Raw genomic sequence first — 18,407 nt, 5'->3', positions numbered from 1 at the left:
TGGAATACATTTTGTATGTATTTATGTTTGTAGTAGTTAGTAGAGCTAACCAGAGAACTTACTTTTACATATAGCCTAGGCATATGTTGATTCTTTGTAGATTTAATAAAGTATACTTCATATTAGTTGGTAATAAGTCATATGGTAAGATCTGGTTAGTCATATATAAAAATTTCTCACCAGTGTACTTACCATCTTTGGAATTAAGGTATTTCCCCAGAAAAGTAAAGAGATTTTGTACTTGAGCCTATTTCTTTGAGTGATAACTTTATTTCTGCCTTACTGTGAGAAAAAGGAAAGCAGTTCTGTTTATTCTTATAAGTGACTGTTTTTGGAGCTAGGATCTCACTGTGTAGCTCAGCTGGCTTTGAACTCATGAGCCTCTTGGTTCCACTTTCTGAAAGCTCAGATTATAGGTATGTGCTGCCATGCCTGGCTTAAGTGTTCACTTTTCAAGAAAACTGCTGTTCACCAATGTCACTGCTCTTTCGATATTTACTCATGTTACATTTATTCTTTCAACATCTGGTCCTACATTTTATTAAGTTCAGAAAGTTAAATAGTTTGCTCAAAGTCATATCTATTTATTAAGTGTTAAAACCAAGATTTGACCTGTGTCTTTAGAAATGCAGAGAGCAGGAGTTTAATGTGCTTAAAGTCAAGAATAGGGAGATCCTATTGTGGGACCTGTCTGTAATATCACATGGTATGTTGACAGTAATTACTAATAATTTTACCGATTTACTATTGCTGCTAGCAATGTGATCAACAATTACATGTTATCCCTATAAAGTGTATAGTAATGCAGTATTTAATGTGAGTTACTTAGACAGTGATTGAATGCATAGTCAAATGACATTGAAAGTTTTTGAAAAGATGAAGTAACACATTGAGATTGTATTTTGGGGAGGATAATTTTTTTGCAGAATAGAGTTGGTTTGTTTAGAATGAGATGGCCTTGAAGGTGGACTGTCATCTTAGGTGTTAATGTATCTGGATAAGAAGACATCCTGCAGCATTAAGTTGTAACAGATGGCAGGGAAATGATATGTGAGATAGTGTGTAAAGATTATGGATAGATAGGGCTGTGCTTTGTGGCTCGGGGTGGCCACAAATTCACAGCCCCAGCCTTAGCTTCCTGAGTGCTGGGATTACAGATGTGCACCATTTTGGCTCCCGTATAACCACAGTAAGTTTTATTTCAGCATTGTTGCTGTCTCCCCACTGTCTTATGCAACAGATACTGTACCTACTGGGATGTCTGGGATTACTTGCTTCTACTTCAATTAGCAAGCTTTTTTTCCCCATAAAGACCAGATAACAAATATTCTAGGCATTCAAGCTTTTTGGGCTGTTTGACTTTTTTCCCCTCTACTTAATAAATTGTGAAAATTATTTAGCTTGTTCATATATTACAGACTGGAAGCTGTATTTGGCCTGAGGGTCCTAGTTTATCAACCTTTCTGGATGAATAAAATCTAGTATTTATATGACATTAAAATTGTTACACTAACCTTTTTTTTTTTTACACAAACCTGGGTGCCTGTATCTTTTTGTTGTAGCGAAGGGTAAACTATGTACATAAAATGTCATCAATATTGTTAGTAAATCTTTTATCTTTAGCCATTCCAGGATTAAATTAGTATAATATGCCAACATATGACTGATCATAGGCCCAATCTTAGTTTAGTCCATACTTCTCTCACGTTTTAGTTTTGGGTCAGCTTCCGGCTGTCATGTATTAGTCATGAATATATGTATATTTCTGTCTTTTTCTTGGCAGTGCAGCTGTATCTTTTTAGCTTCTTTTTCCTCCTTTTGACTATTCTTGATCTTTCACTTTTCCAAATAAAGCACACATTTTCTAATTATTAGAAAGAAGCCTACTTCTTAAAAAATTATTATACTGACTGTACATATTCATTTCAGGAAAATTAATATGCTTACCGATAGTCCTGTGAGCTATTAGTATGGCATGTCTTTATTTTGTCTTGCGATAGGGCATCGCTCTGTACACCACACTGACCTCAGACTCATATTGTTTCCACCTCCAGCCCCCAAGTGCCGTCCGGGAGCACAGATGTTAAGCATACAGGCTTACTTCTCACATATTTACATGTCTGTCATGCCGGTATTTGTGAATGCCAGTCTATATGTCCTGCATAGCTTTTGAAAAGTAGATTTGTCAATAATTTCATGCACTTTGCTGCTGTCATAAATTTTTTTCTAAAATAAATTTTTAGTGTTCATATGTATAATTTAAATTGTTGTCTTCCCAGAGAATTAAAATGAGAAAAGGCATTTAAAAATATGTTAAAATGTCCTCACGTCTCCATGGAAATGTGTTTTATCTTAGCAGTGTTTCTCTGTTCATTCTTTTCTTAGAAAACTTTATGGAAATTATTTCACATCTTTTTCAGGTATTACTCCCAAACTTTTTTTTTAAATTTTATTCCTATTCCTGAGATTTTAGTTCTTCCTCTCCTCCCCTCCCCTCCCCCCTCCCCTCCCTTCCCCTCCCCTCCCCCCTCTCTGTGTTTTATTTGTGTTTGATTTGAAGACTACTTTTTCTGTTCTTTTAGATGGAGAAAGTTGGGCAGGCTAGCCTCACGGCTCTAGGGCTCTTTCTCTGTTTTACTTCTTTCCTACTTTTGTCTAGAACAGGAACTTTTTCTTCTCCATTATTAATGCTTTAGACCAAATATTCCCAGGGAACAGTCAACCTTGCAACTTGTAGGATAATTAGTTGTATCCCTTGTCTTTTGATGCCAGTCACACAACTCTGTCTCTGTTATGGTAACCAAAAGAGTTTCCAAACATCAAATACCCTCAGTAGTCAGAATCATTCTAGACCTTTCCTCTCTCTCTCATGGCTTTGCTCTGTTTAGATTTCAGTGTCTGACAGTTGAGTCCTTGAGCTTTCTAAGAACTTCTTGCATTTGCTTTTAAATTATAGCTTGTGAAGGTTCCTCCTAGAATTGTATACTGCATCAACAGCGAACCTTCAGTTTGGAGGGAAAGAAGCAAAAGGCAGTAGCTAGAGACCATTTGATCTCTGAGTGTCTGATTTAAGGGCCGTCCGTATGCTGTTTTCTTCTCTTCTCACTGTTTTGATACTGTGCCATTCTGCTGTTAGAGTTTGACCTTTACTGCTTAGATTAAAGGTTCATGAAGGATACTCAGTCATTTATGTTGTATTTGTTGCCAGTGTTTGGTTTTGTTTTAGTTTGATCTGTTTTATTCTCTGGTTGTTCTCTCTCTTTTTGTGGGTAGGTTTTTGTAAAGAATCATGGCAGTTTCATGGTCAAGGTGTCAGCAGCTCTTGCATCTTCTTAAATACTCTGGATATGATACAAAATAACACTTCTGTGGATGAATGACAAGTGAGGCTTTTGGCTGGGTATATATAGACTATGGGGAGGCTCAAGCAGGAAAGCCTGAAAATGCAGAAGAGATTAAGAATTGATGACGTTATTTGTGTTCCTGAGGTGAACAGCAGACCTGGATATAAAAGCATTGGTAGAGAAAATAGATTTGAACATAGAAAGAAGGAAATAGGTGAGATTTCCTTCAGGAATATTAATTTGTTAGTCTCAGCAAGATGAAGAATTGAATCTGGTATTTTTAATTTTCTTAGGTTTTTCCCTTTTTTCTTTGAGACAGGGTCTCATGTAGCCTAGGCTGTTCTGGAATTCCCTATGAAGCAAAGGATGGCCTTGAACTCCTGATCCTCCTACCTTCATCTTCTGATTGCTGGGATTTGCAGATGTGCACCACTACGCTTGGCTTTTCTTAGAAAATTTTAATGTGAGCTTATCTGCAAGAGAAAGTAAGTTTAGGGGCCTTGAAGAAGTCAGTAAACATTTTGGAATGGAGTAGTGAAAAATGGGAACAGTATTAACCAGAGACATCAGAATATAGGCTAAGGATACTAAGCTACGCTAACTCTTACACCATACATTTGAAAGACTCTGCTTTTTTTTTTTTTTTTCCCCCCCCGGAGCTGAGGACCGAACCCAGGGCCTTGCACTTGCTAGGCAAGTGCTCTACCACTGAGCTAAATCCCCAACCCCAAGACTCTGCTTTCTAAAAAGCTTTTCAGTTTTGTCTTTCTGTATATGTTACATTTAATTTAAGAGAGGAAGTAGTAATATATTTTTTTCAGGTAAAGATTTGCAGCATAGGCATTAGCGTATGAGGGATAATCTTGCTAGTGCGTGATGTAACAGAGGAGTTCAGGAGATGCATCTGGGATAGAGGCTGTATAGGGAAGGACATCAGGACCACTTAGGTGCTGATGGGTTGGAAGAAAAGGTGATCTCAAGGGACTCCTGACCAAGTCTAGAGCAGATATGTTAGATGTGAGGTGATAAGAAAGTGAGTTGAGCAGGAAATTAAAGCTGAAGCAGTATACTAGAATTTAAAATATCAGGACTAGAATACCATGAGAGTATACCAGTGAAAAATATTATAGTAAAAAAAAATTCAGAAGCAGAGTATATTGTGGTAAATGTAGCTCAGTACATATAAGGGTGTCACTTATCATCCTGTGGTGACAGAGAACTGGGGGTGAAGGAAAATGCTGACTATGTAGGTACCTAGACAAAGGAGACAGCAGAGGCCAGCCTCATCTCAAGACATCAGGGTTCCAAGAAAGCTGTCAAAAATAGAGGGTGGTTTGTGTGACTATGAAAGACGGGACTTCCTAAAATCTTACATGTAGTATTCATTGGTGTGACGACTATCAGAGGTTAAGCAAACTTCTTGAAAGGGACCTGTAGTGAATATTTTAGAATATGTCATCTGTCTTTTTTTTCATGGTCCACATAAAAGCAGACAGTGATAAGAGGGTTTTAGTTTGATGAGCCATAATTATACTCACTATGAATTGTCTGACTACCCTTCCGTCACTTATACAGTATTTTATTCTAGGAAATTCATGTATAGTTTTACGGTCAGTTCTTTGTACTTGGTTAACAGTAGCTTTGAGTCAGTGTTAAGAAGGTAATATGTATTTATTTTTAAAATTCTGGCAGTATTCATTTATACTGCGTTGTACAGTAGTTATGTTTCTGAACAAGTGTTTTGGTTTTGTTTTCTTTCATGGTGTATTCAAGCTGAGTCAGCAGATACTAGAGTTGTTTGAAACTTGTCAACAGCAAGCAAGTGACTTGAAGAAGAAAGAACTCTGTAGAGCACAGCTGCAGAGAGAGATCCAGCTGCTCTTCCCACGTACGTGTGCCTTCTCTGCATGCCTTTGCTGTCTGTTTGCACCTGCAGATGTCTTACTGTCTTCTTCTGCTTCCTTAGAAAGCAGACTCTTTTTGGTTGGATCGTCTTTAAATGGATTTGGTGCCCGAAGCAGCGATGGCGATTTATGCTTAGTTGTTAAAGAAGAACCAGTAAGTGATGGTGTGATTCCAAGTCATTTCTTATGATATACCAGCCAAGGAGTAGACCTTGATTTATGTTTAATTCATCGTCTGAATTTTCTGTTTAGTTCCAGAAAGACCTCTCCCCTGCCCACACATGTAAGGCACCTCTAGCATGGTGTGTGCAAGAGCAGCTCTAGCAGTAATTGGTTTGAGCTGTTGATGTGAGCTAGCTTCTCTGTGTGGTTTGTCAAGTGACGCCTCTTCATGTGAAATGTCACTGGGAGTGTTTACCAGGATGCTATGAAGCAAAGCATGTAGTAGTAGTTATCTTCTTGATAGATTTCCTTTCCTTTGGATTCTCAGTGATTCCTTTTAAAAATCTTTATCTGTCCCCCAACCCCTGAAAATGCTGTGGACTTTTTTTTTTTTTTTTTTTTTTTTTTGTTTTGTTTTTTTGTTTTTTTGGTTCTTTTTTTCGGAGCTGGGGACCGAACCCAGGGCCTTGCGCTTCCTAGGTGAGCTAAATCTCCAGCCCCAATGCTGTGGACTTTTGAGGTTTTTTTTTTTTTTGGGGGGGGGGCGGAAAAGGCTTCAATGAAGACTTATTTTAAGACTATTGTGATTTATTAAATTTAACAATTTTTGTAAGGTACTATTTTTGCTTTTATATTTATTTAACAATTGTGTTATTTATAATTGTATTTATTTGAATTTCCTGTTAATTGATCTTTTGAATATATCTTAGTACTATCACAGTAGGTATTCCGTAAACTTACCCAGCACAGCCTCTTGTAGTTGCTGAGCTATGGATATGGATATGAGAGAGAGCACTGAGGCTGACTTTTGTAGTCATATGCTGGGAAGAAACGTGAGAGAAGAGTAGGTCTGCTGTTTATGTTGCTGTTACTTTAAAGTGTGACTTTAAGAAAAAAATCTACACCAAGCTAAGAAAAATAATGAAAAAACACTTTAACTTTTCAGTGTTTTTTCCAGGTAAATCAGAAGACTGAAGCACGACATATCCTCACCTTAGTCCATAAGCACTTCTGTACTAGACTTTGTAAGTCTCATACGCCTTCTGACGTAACTATTACTTAAATGTTGGTCACTTAATTTTTCTGGTAAGAATTGTTTATTTTCTGATGAGAATAGATATACTGTGGATTGTTTTCTTCCAACTAAATTCTTTTAGACTTCTTTTTTCTTCTTTTTAAGAGAGGGTCTTGATAGAGCCTAGGGTATCCTTGAACTTGTGTTCCTCCTGCCTCAGCCTCTTGAGTTCTGGAGTGATAGGTGTGTATCACCTATCTTTTGTCTTCTTTTAACTTCTGACTTTTAGCTTTAAGTTAAAAAGCATGATTCAGCAAATCATTATTGAATTTACTTGAAAAATATTCTTTTGAAGATATTTTGAGATTTGAAGATATATAAGCTTCCCTTCTTTTTCTCAGAAGGTCTTAGATTCTTGGGAAGTAGGCATGAATGAGCAGCCAAAACCAAGACCTGGAAATAGCCTTACAGGAGGAAGTGTTAGAGCTCTGAGGGGAAAGGTATCCTGCAGTTGGGAGCCAAGGAATACCACAAAGACAAGTTGCACAGCAGCTCTCATCCAAGAGATTTACTGGGAGAAGTATACGAGGGTGGCTGCCTCTGCTTGGGAGCAACTGGGTCTCAAGGAGCTGGGTCTAGCCATCATGGGCTTTAGAGTATTCTGGGGCTGAGAACTGGTGCTTAGAGGCCACTTGCGTACCTTGAGGGACTGTCTTTGTAAGGGAGAACTTTCTATTCTGCAGTAGTATACAACTTTACTCATATTACAGATGTGAGCTCTAAACATGAGGCTCAAGTGTATTACCCCCAGAGAAAGCAAAATTGTTGACTTAGAACATTTAATTGAAAGATTTTATTCACTAAATTTTAACCTATGCTAATCCATCATATACTTAGAACTGATGCTGGAGAGATTTTTTTTTTTGTCCATTTTTTAACAGATATTTATATACAAGGCTTTGAATTGATTGGGAAATATAAAGCCAAGTAACAAGTCACTATCCTCGAATTGTTTAGATCTGTTGTAGGAAAAAAAAAATCATTTATTGGAGTTGATACATTATTTCACCTATAAAGGAATAATTCATATTGTCAGTGGATTTTTAATCATTCCTACTGTGGTAGAACCTAACAAACAGGCTGGGGTAAAGTGTAATAGACGAAGCACCCGCTGTGTTAACATGGGGGCCTGAGTTCAGATCTCTAGACCCATGTAAAACATGATGAACATGGGTCAGGAGGGGCACAGAGACAGGAAGATCTTGGCTATGACCACCCATTCTGTCCAATTATTGGGCATAAGATTCACTGACATTTATTTTTAATCTTAAAAAAGTTGGAGAAATATAGAAGAAAACACTGGGTTTTGACCTCTGGACTCCACACACATGGACTCACATGCATGTGTACTTACATATACACGTGGAGGAAAACTACCCTCCCTACCAAAAACATATCCACAGAGTTTTTTAGTTCTTTTTTTTTCTTTCTTAAATCTGGTTTTGTCCTTTTCTATAGTTAAAAACTTAGAACATTGCTCCCATGATAAAGGTTTGTAATCTTTTTCAAAAAAGTATTTCTCTTTTTAATTAGTTATCTGTCTGTGTTTGGGTATGTGCAAAAAAGTGCAGGTGCCATGGAGACCAGAAGAGGGCATTGGATTTTCTGGAGTTGGAGTTGCAGGCTGTTATTAGCTCTCAGGTGTGGGTGCTAGTGTCTGAACCCAGGTCCTGTGGAAGAGCAGGATGTGCTCTTAACCTCCGCACTTCATACTTTTTTGCAATTTACATGTGTTATCTTCTACAACTCTTTATTTCTTTGATGAAATTAAAAATGTGTTTATCTATTTTATCCCCTTTGAGATCATACATAATTGAATCTATCCTCAGCTCACCAATTTATAAGCATTTGAGCAATACAGCTGACTTTTGTGGTTACCACTTATTATTTGTCATACCAGAATTTATCAATTTTCTTACTTTTAGCTATTTTTGCAGTCATGTTCCAATGAATGGCTTTATAGATACTATTATGTATTAGATTGTATTTTTTAAAACAAAAAAACCGTAAAGCCCTTTAAAACAGTATAGGCAACTTTTAGAAGGACTTGATGTCTGTCTTTCCTTCTTTCTTTCCTCCTTTTCCTTTTCTTGATTTCCAGTCCTTGCCCCATCCCTACCTCCAGCCCCACCCCCACCCCACTTGACAGGATCTCACTGTGCATTCATTCCTTGTTTCCTGGAATTCACTCTTTAACTCACCCACCCTTCCTCCCTCCATACCTTACAGGGACTCACTATGTAGCCCTGGCTTCCTAGAACTCTCTCCACGTCCTCATTCCTCACTTTAAAGGACAGTATGCTTGTTCTTATATTGGTTTAGTTTATTAAAATACTACTTTTAAAACTACATTGGGACATTATGAATAGAAACATTGGCAGATACTCACATCCTCTTTCTTCTTCAGCTGGCTATATTGAGAGACCTCAGCTGATTCGTGCAAAAGTGCCAATTGTGAAGTTCAGGGATAAAGTCAGGTAAATAATTACTAACCAGCCCACCCCTCTTTTCTCATGTGATTTAGATTAATGTTGGCTAGTTACCTAATGTGGATGGAGAGCCACGAAATCAGTGTTACAGCACAGCAGGTTATCTTGAAGGTTTTAGAAATATTTTTTTAAATAATCTCCTCCTCTTCTTCTTCCTCCTCTGAGCAGTCTTCATGCTTACCTGATCTTAGCTACTCTGCTTGAATTTTGAATATTTGGGACGATCCAATTTGGGTTTTAAAATGATTCTCTTATAGCTCGGCATAATGGTGCACACTTGCAAATGGATTTCTGTGGGTTTGAGTCCAGGCTTGGTCTGCCCTAGTGTTTGTTAACCTTCCTAATGCTGCAGCCCTTCAGTACAGTTCCTCAGGTTGTGGTTTTGCCACTGTTATGAATCATATCTTCTGATGGTATTGGTTACTGCCATGAAAGGGTAATTTGGCCTTTAAAGAGGTTGCAACTCAGGTTGAGAACCTCTAGTCTGTACAGTGAGGTCCAGACCAATCAAGGAGGACCCAGTTTAAAATTTAAAACTTCTCATAATGTGTTCCCCAAAACATACCTTCTTTGATAAAGTTTGGTATGTATTTATGTCAAAGTGTTTGTTGTAACTTTAAGTTTCATTAAACAAATTATATTTCACTTAAAGACATAGAGAGTATAGGGAATGATAGACACAAAAACTGTAAAACAGTTTCAGAAATTTAACCTTTTCTTTATATTCTCCTAGGCTGTGTTCTATTCTTAAGAATATTGTATTAGAAGATTTTACATACTATTTGAATTTATAAGAATGTAAATGGTACAATCGAGTGTTGTAGTCACAGCAGTGGAGTTGGAGGCAGCAGGATGATGAGTTCAGATCCAGTGTGGGCTGCTAGTGAGTGTCTGTCTCAAGACAAATGAACAGGCAGGCAGAAGTAAGGAAAGTTAAGTGTGGGTTACTTCATTTGTTGAACAGTTGGATAAATTGTCTTGTAAACATAGGATTATGATAAGACAGGTTTTCTTGGTATTTGCAGTGCTAACACTGAAATTATATGCACATACATATGCATGTACAGGATTGAACTTTCTTAGTTATTGATTATATACTTAAGAGTTGTTTTCTTGCTAAAAACTCCATCTTTCTGTTTGTGCAAGGTGTGGCAAAAACTTTGCTAGCCTAATACCTATGTTCCCACCTGAGGTTGCCTAGGTGACATTGTCCCTTCTTGTTAAAGCGTTCTTGTGGTGCAGAGAGATGCCCTTTTTCATATTCTAGTTAGTACTTTTTCACTGTTTACAATGATCTTATACTTAATTCTTTTTTTTATCAATTTGTGTGAGAAACCTGTTGTTAGTCCTGTGGAGGAAACATCGTGGATATTCAGTTCATACTTTTAGAAAATTATTTTTCTGCTAATGCTGGAGAATGTTCACATAGAGCATTAGTCGTGCAGGCAGGTAATCTGCTGCTGACATACTTCTCTAACCCCTTTGAAAAGAGTTAATTCTTCAGGTCTCTACCTACATGGTTTTGTGATACATTGAGTTATGCAGAGGATAAAGCAGTTGCCTTTGGCATTTCTCACACAAACATAAGGACTGTAGCTGTTGTCACTAAGTTTCCAAAGCTGTGCTTATCTCTGTAGCACTAATACGTATACTATCCATTTATTATGAACAGAAATGAGGGATGCTTGTTAGATTTTTTTTTTTTTAGCTTCCCCAAGCAAGAAAATTATAAGGTAAACCTCAGATTTTGTTAAAAATAAAAAGAAAGAAAAGAATTATTTTAATTAATTGATAGACTAATTTATTTTGAGATAAGACCTCACACATGGCTCAGACTGACTTTAAAGTCTTAATTCTGTCTTGGCTTCCCAAGTGTTAGGTTAGAGGCATGTATTATCATCATAGGCCTGGAATTTTATTCTCGATAGTGTTTTAAGAGGAGAGTACGTTTATTTAGTGTATGTATGTGCATGTATAGCACAATGTAGTACATATGCAGTTCTTAGTTCTCGTATTTCATCATGAGTTCCTGGGGATTGAGTTTATGACATCAGTCTTGGCAACAAGCACCTTCACTTGCCGAGTCTTCTTACCTACCCCTTTGGCCGTCTTTTCATAGCACAGTGTAGTAGTAAAAGAAATTAGAGCCAATAGAAAAAGGAGTGTAAGTGGAACTATTTTATATAAAGTAATTTTTCCTTGCTTGTAGATTTTAACAATAATTGCCCTGTTTTCTATGTTATGAGTTGGGTATTTTGCTTCAAAGAAGCATCCATTGGTGATGTTTTGAGTAATGTGTCTCTTCTTAGATCATCAGCACCTGCATTTATCATAGAATTTTCCAGCCAGTTTTGAAAAGAATATTTGTCTTTTTATTTTTATTGTTTGAAAGTAGGTAAACCTATGCATTGAGAAGTTATAACTTAGTGGGATAGTTTACACAGGAATGTTTCAGTCATGGGATTTTGTTTATCTAGAAAAGGTTACAAGATTTTAAAACCTCATTTGGAGTAATTAGAAACATTAATATATTATGGGTCTTTTAAATAGTAATCTTAGTTTATATTTTTAATACATACCAAACTAACTGATACACTAGGTATATATTCCTACTTTAGTGACTCATTTTAAAAACACATTCTGTGGTAGTTTTCATTCCATGTGGCATTAGTGGATGGATTGGAATCAGTTTAATTACTAGTCCACCTCCAAGTACTCATATTGAAGTGTGTTTTCCTTTGTTCTTTTAAATAGTTGTGTGGAATTCGACTTAAATGTAAACAATACCGTTGGAATTAGAAACACATTCCTTCTCAGAACTTATGCATACCGTAAGTTTTTGGTTTGTTTGTAAATAACCAGCTTCTGTTTTTCCTATATTTTCAATGACCCTTTATGTTTACAGTAAATAGCAATATCTCATTACTTGTGTTTTGTTAAACCGTTTTTTGCTTTTTTGGATAATATGTTACTATATGTATTTAAGGAAATGATGGTTTAAAGGAAATTAAGGTAAGCTTTGAAGTAACAAATTAAGGGTGAGCATTACCTTTAGCGTAGAGAGAAACAGTGCTTAGTGGCATAGAATTAGGAAATCATACACATTTTCAAAGTAACTGTGATATGATCATTTTTAAGTGTTAACTTTACTTGCAGTTGAAAATCGAGTTCGTCCATTAGTCCTGGTGATTAAGAAGTGGGCAAGTCATCACGAGATAAATGATGCCAGTCGAGGCACTTTAAGCAGCTATAGTCTTGTATTGATGGTTTTGCACTATTTACAAAGTAAGTATTATGGGAGTTTTTTCACTTTTTAAAATTGAAACTCAGATAAACCTCATTGCAGTATCTTTTTTGCTTATTTATAATTTGCATTGTTTTAAAAAGTTCTCTAAGGCCTATACAACTTTTTATCCTGTTTTGTTACTGAACTAATATTTCAGAAATTTCATTCTTTGGAAAACATTGTGAAGAAGTTTCAATATGCTTTTTTATCTTTTAACAGTTTTCTTATATCCACTTTTATATTTAAAGACGGCTCACAACTGTGTTGTTGATCCCATTGTCTTTCAACAGATAAATGTTCAGAAAGACTATTTTATTTGAGACATGTTCCAGCTCTGAGGGGAAAGGTATTCCCAAATGTAATTATCAGAGCTCTGAGGAGAAAGGTGTGGCAGTTGAGAGCCAAGGAATAGCAACCACACAGTCACACTGCACAACAAACCTCATACAAGAGATTCATTGGGAGAAGCATAGGAGGGTGGCTGCCTCTGCTTGGGAACAAAGAGTGAGAGACAGGTTTTAAATAGGGCTTCTTGGGGCTGGACTTTTTCAGAGTGGCCTGGGATTGGTGGGATTTTTGAAGCCTGATCTTGGGCTTTTACTCTGTAGGACAGAGCTTGGCTACCTTATGGCTGTTAGACGGTTCTGTGGGTGAAGCATGGCAGTTAGAGGTCTTCAGGGGCAGGCCCTGGCCACTCATGCACTAGGAGGGACTTAAAATTGATAGAAATTAAATGATATTCTTGTTGGGCAAGAAGCTTATAATCAATCTTTGGCTTTTCCTCAACTGGGTTGTATGTTTGCTGGGCTCTTCTGTCAGATTGGCCTCTGGGACATGAGGGTTTACTGGCTGAGACATCTGTTGCCCTGTAGTTGCCTGGTTGAATGGGATTATGTGACTGGTTACCCTCTGTTCCCATGTTCCTTCATGTACAGCCCTTTTACAACTGTAAAATCAGAACATCATTTTCCTGAGAGAGGAGGACGGTTCTGGGCTTAAGGATATACAGAAAGCTCTGGTCCCCTGATGAACCTCCAAATCTGTTCTCAAATTCCAGATTGGTCTCCAGATTTTAATTCAGTCTAGTTAGCTCTGAGGTCACTCAGATAACGCTATACTTTTGTTCTATTTTAGTGGCAAATTAAAATATGTAAGCACTTGTAATTTTTGCTTTTTCATAATGTAGCTGTAAGAACTTAGAGTTGTGAAGGTTCCCTAGAAATACAGTGCAGACTGATGAGCTCTGATGAGCTCTGGGTGGAACCTTTACTTTTCCTTCACTAACAGATGTTACCTCTTTCCACCATTCTGTGAGTTACTAAAGATCACTGTCAGTGCCATGCGGTCTAGTTATCCCACTGTAGTGATTTTAAAAAGTTTTATTGTGTTGTTTGGTGTCTTCTGCATTTAGATTCCGAAAGAGATAATAGAGTTCATATACTTTGATTCTAGTTTTGTTTTGTTTTTTCTGCAGAGGTTTGTTCTAAGGCGGTAATAAACAGATTTACATATCAAACTACTTTTGTCACGTTTATCGAATTAGCCAAAGAGTCCGAGCCTTCAAGAATGGAATGGGTAGTTACCACAGTCATGTTTTTAAGATTGTTTTTTAAAGATACCTCTTATACAACATACCAATCATTTTATTTAAAAAATAACTTTTTGTGTATATTCAGATGTATGCAAATATTGAGAAGGTATGTGTCAAAATTTTGTCAATTTTTAATAGGAAATTAGATCTTTTATCTTAATATTTTACTGTACATTATATATTTTCTAGATTATGCAAAGTAGTCATCTTCTTTTGAATATAGGAATCACCAAACATTTTTTTAGATGTCATCAGAAAGTATGCTCTCCTCTTTTTTCATAAAGTGTCTTAAGTTAATCATAATGTGTATTTATTGCTGATCTACCTTGGGTATGTGTTGATTTGATGACTAACTTGCTCATTTAAAAATGATTTGGAATGTGAGATACATTGTTCTAATCTACTCTGCAAACCTGTGATGGTTTGGAGTATGCCCAGGTGTTTTCCTGGCTTGCTTTGAGGTTTACAGTTAAGTGATCAGATGAATCAGAAGAGTCTTTAAACTTTGGACTTTTAACACTGTTGAGACTGCTATAGACTATGTGGTCTTTTGAAGTTGGATTAAATGTATTTTGCATTATGCTGTGTTTAGGTATGGCCTCATAGACTTATGTTTGAATAAGCCTATGGAGGCCAGGGGGTGGAATGTGATGGGTGCATATACTCGGCCAAGGGAGTGGCACTATTAGAAGGTGTGGCCTTGTTGGAAGAAGTGTGTCACTTTGGGGGTGGGCTTGGAGACCCTTTTCCTATTTGCCTGAGGATGCCCAGTCTCTTCCTGGCTTCCTTCGTTTGAAGATATAGAACTCTTAAGTTCCTCATGCACCATGGCCTGCTGGATGCTGCCATGCCCCCATTGATGATAATGGGCTAAACCTCTGAATCTGTAAGCCAGCCCCAGTGAAAGTTAGCCCCAGTCAGTTATAAGACTTGCTGTGGTCATGGTGTCTGTTCACCGCAGTCAAACCCTAAGTAAGGCAATATCACTATCACTAATCATTATTTTCCCAATTTTCCAGTTGTATTATCTCTTAGATAAGTTTTTAGGGCTGCTATCATCTTTTATATCTCAGTTAACTTTTACTAAAAATTGAAAGATTTCTTATATGTAGTATGAAGAACAATATAATAACCATGTGTTGATTCATTTCAATTTTGGTAGTAATTGAAAAATTATATTTGATTGTCATAACATGCATGCATCTATATGATACATGCCCAGTCCTCTGACCTATTGGTTACATTTAAATTTTAATTTTCTTGACTACTTTAGTACTTTAGAGTGCTTTAAACTGGTTTGTAAACAAATTGAAACTTCATCAAGAAGTAAAATTTTGTCAGAATAATGAAATTGTTTTGAGATTCTGTTTTTACTGAAGCAGTTTATGTTTAATGTTTATGTTTAATGACAATGTTATCAGCTATTTCTAGGTAAAAACAGTAATTGGCCAACTTAAGCTAATCCACCACTGTGGTCTTTTTTTTTTTATTATTATTAACTTGAGTATTATTTACATTTCCAGTGTTTTTCCCTTTCCCGGTTTCCGGGCAAACATCCCCCTCCCCCCTCTCCTTCCCTATGGGTGTTCCCCTCCCAACCCTCCCCCCATTGCCGCCCTCCCCCCAACAGTCTAGTTCACTGGGGGTTCAGTCTTAGCAGGACCCAGGGCTTCCCCTTCCACTGGTGCTCTTACTAGGATATTCATTGCTACCTATGAGGTCAGAGTCCAGGGTCAGTCCATGTATAGTCTTTAGGTAGTGGCTTAGTCCCTGGAAGCTCTGGTTGCTTGGCATTGTTGTACATATGGGGTCTCGAGCCCCTTCAAGCTCTTCCAGTTCTTTCTCTGATTCCTTCAACGGGGGTCCTATTCTCAGTTCAGGGGTTTGCTGGCATTCGCCTCTGTATTTGCTGTATTCTGGCTGTGTCTCTCGTGAGCGATTTACATCCGGCTCCTGTCGGTCTGCACTTCTTTGCTTCATCCATCTTGTCTAATTGGGTGGCTGTATATGTATGGGCCACATGTGGGGCAGGCTCTGAATGGGTGTTCCTTCAGTCTCTGTTTTAATCTTTGCCTCTCTCTTCCCTGCCAAGGGTATTCTTGTTCCCCTTTTAAAGAAGGAGTGAAGCATTCACATTTTGATCATCCGTCTTGAGTTTCATTTGTTCTAGGCATCTAGGGTAATTCAAGCATTTGGGCTAATAGCCACTTATCAATGAGTGCATACCATGTATGTCTTTCTGTGATTGGGTTAGCTCACTCAGGATGATATTTTCCAGTTCCAACCATTTGCCTACAAATTTCATAAAGTCGTTGTTTTTGATAGCTGAGTAATATTCCATTGTGTAGATGTACCACATTTTCTGTATCCATTCCTCTGTTGAAGGGCATCTGGGTTCTTTCCAGATTCTGGCTATTATAAATAAGGCTGCGATGAACATAGTGGAGCGCGTGTCTTTTTTATATGTTGGGGCATCTTTTGGGTATATGCCCAAGAGAGGTATAACTGGATCCTCAGGCAGTTCAATGTCCAATTTTCTGAGGAACCTCCAGACTGATTTCCAGAATGGTTGTACCAGTCTGCAATCCCACCAACAATGGAGGAGTGTTCCTCCTTCTCCATATCCTCGCCAGCATCTGCTGTCACCTGAGTTTTTGATCTTAGCTATTCTCACTGGTGTGAGATGAAATCTCAGGGTTGTTTTGATTTGCATTTCCCTTATGACTAAAGATGTTGAACATTTCTTTAGGTGTTTCTCAGCCATTCGGCATTCCTCAGCTGTGAATTGTTTGTTTAGCTCTGAACCCCATTTTTTAATAGGGTTATTTGTCTCCCTGCGGTCTAACTTCTTGACTTCTCTGTATATTTTGGATATAAGGCCTCTATCTGTTGTAGGATTGGTAAAGATCTTTTCCCAATTTGTTGGTTGCCGTTTTGTCCTAACCACAGTGTCCTTTGCCTTACAGAAGCTTTGCAGTTTTATGAGATCCCATTTGTCGATTCTTGATCTTAGAGCATAAGCCATTGGTGTTTTGTTCAGGAAATATTTTCCAGTGCCCATGTGTTCCAGATGCTTCCCCAGTTTTTCTTCTATTAGTTTGAGTGTATCTGGTTTGATGTGGAGGTCCTTGATCCACTTGGACTTAAGCTTTGTACAGGGTGATAAGCATGGATCGATCTGCATTCTTCTACATGTTGACCTCCAGTTGAACCAGCACCATTTGCTGAAAATGCTGTCTTTTTTTCCATTTGATGGTTTTGGCTCCTTTGTCAAAAATCAAGTGCCCATAGGTGTGTGGGTTCATTTCTGGGTCTTCAATTCTGTTCCATTGGTCTATCTGTCTGTCTCTGTACCAATACCATGCAGTTTTTATCACTATTGCTCTATAATACTGCTTGAGTTCAGGGATAGTGATTCCCCCTGAAGTCCTTTAATTGTGGAGGATAGTTTTAGCTATCCTGGGTTTTTTGTTATTCCAGATGAATTTGCAGATTGTTCTGTCTAACTCTTTGAAGAATTGGATTGGTATTTTGGTGGGGATTGCATTGAATCTGTAGATCGCTTTTGGTAAAATGGCCATTTTTACTATATTAATCCTGCCAATCCATGAGCCTGGGAGATCTTTCCATCTTCTGAGGACTTCTTCAATTTCTTTCTTCAGAGTCTTGAAGTTCTTATTGTACAGATCTTTTACTTGCTTGGTTAAAGTCACACCGAGGTACTTTATATTATTTGGGTCTATTATGAAGGGTGTCGTTTCCCTAATTTCTTTCTCGGCTTGTTTCTCTTTTGTGTAGAGGAAGGCTACCGATTTATTTGAGTTAATTTTATACCCAGCCACTTTTCTGAAGTTGTTTATCAGCTTTAGTAGTTCTCTGGTGGAACTTTTGGGATCACTTAAATATCATCTGCAAATAGTGATATTTTGACCTCCTCTTTTCCGATCTGTATCCCCTTGACCTCCTTTTGTTGTCTGATTGCTCTGGCTAGAACTTCAAGAACTATATTGAATAAGTAGGGAGAGAGTGGGCAGCCTTGTCTAGTCCCTGATTTTAGTGGGATTGCTTCAAGTTTCTCTCCATTTAGTTTAATGTTAGCAACTGGTTTGCTGTATATGGCTTTTACTATGTTTAGGTATGGGCCCTGAATTCCTATTCTTTCCAGGACTTTTATCATGAAGGGGTGTTAAATTTTGTCAAATGCTTTCTCAGCATCTAATGAAATGATCATGTGGTTTTGTTCTTTCAGTTTGTTTATATAATGGATCACGTTGATGGTTTTCCGTATATTAAACCATCCCTGCATGCCTGGGATGAAGCCTACTTGATCATGGTGGATGATTGTTTTGATGTGCTCTTGGATTCGGTTTGCCAGAATTTTATTGAGTATTTTTGCGTCGATATTCATAAGGGAAATTGGTCTGAAGTTCTCTTTCTTTGTTGGGTCTTTGTGTGGTTTAGGTATAAGAGTAATTGTGGCTTCATAGAAGGAATTCGGTAGTGCTCCATCTGTTTCAATTTTGTGGAATAGTTTGGATAATATTGGTATGAGGTCT

The 18,407-nt window shown here is 37.5% G+C and overlaps 1 protein-coding gene across 10 annotated transcripts in view; it reads left to right on the top strand.

The window, feature by feature from the left end:
• Tent2 (terminal nucleotidyltransferase 2) overlaps positions 1 to 18,407 on the top strand; it is a 52,316-nt gene that overhangs the window by 11,097 nt on the left and 22,812 nt on the right. For 5 of the 10 annotated variants that reach the window (XR_010063621.1, XR_005500310.2, XM_063282026.1 and 2 more), the window contains 6 exons: positions 5,118 to 5,232; positions 5,311 to 5,402; positions 6,357 to 6,435; positions 8,893 to 8,962; positions 11,729 to 11,805; positions 12,131 to 12,259. Coding sequence is in view for 8 of the 10 variants with exons in the window: in XM_063282026.1 (XP_063138096.1) it covers positions 5,118 to 5,232; positions 5,311 to 5,402; positions 6,357 to 6,435; positions 8,893 to 8,962; positions 11,729 to 11,805; positions 12,131 to 12,259 (562 nt within the window). In the remaining 2 variants the exon portion in view is untranslated. Of the gene's footprint in view, positions 1 to 5,117; positions 5,403 to 6,356; positions 6,436 to 8,892; positions 8,963 to 11,728; positions 11,806 to 12,130; positions 12,260 to 18,407 lie in introns of all 10 variants that reach the window. The other 5 variants (XM_006231778.4, XM_063282027.1, XM_039102524.2 and 2 more) reach the window with 3 other exon arrangements.

This window comes from Rattus norvegicus, chromosome 2, assembly GCF_036323735.1.
Source record: "Rattus norvegicus strain BN/NHsdMcwi chromosome 2, GRCr8, whole genome shotgun sequence".
Lineage (NCBI taxonomy): Eukaryota > Metazoa > Chordata > Mammalia > Rodentia > Muridae > Rattus > Rattus norvegicus.
Note: the sequence above shows the minus strand (reverse complement) of the source record. Positions and strands in the feature narration are given on the sequence as shown.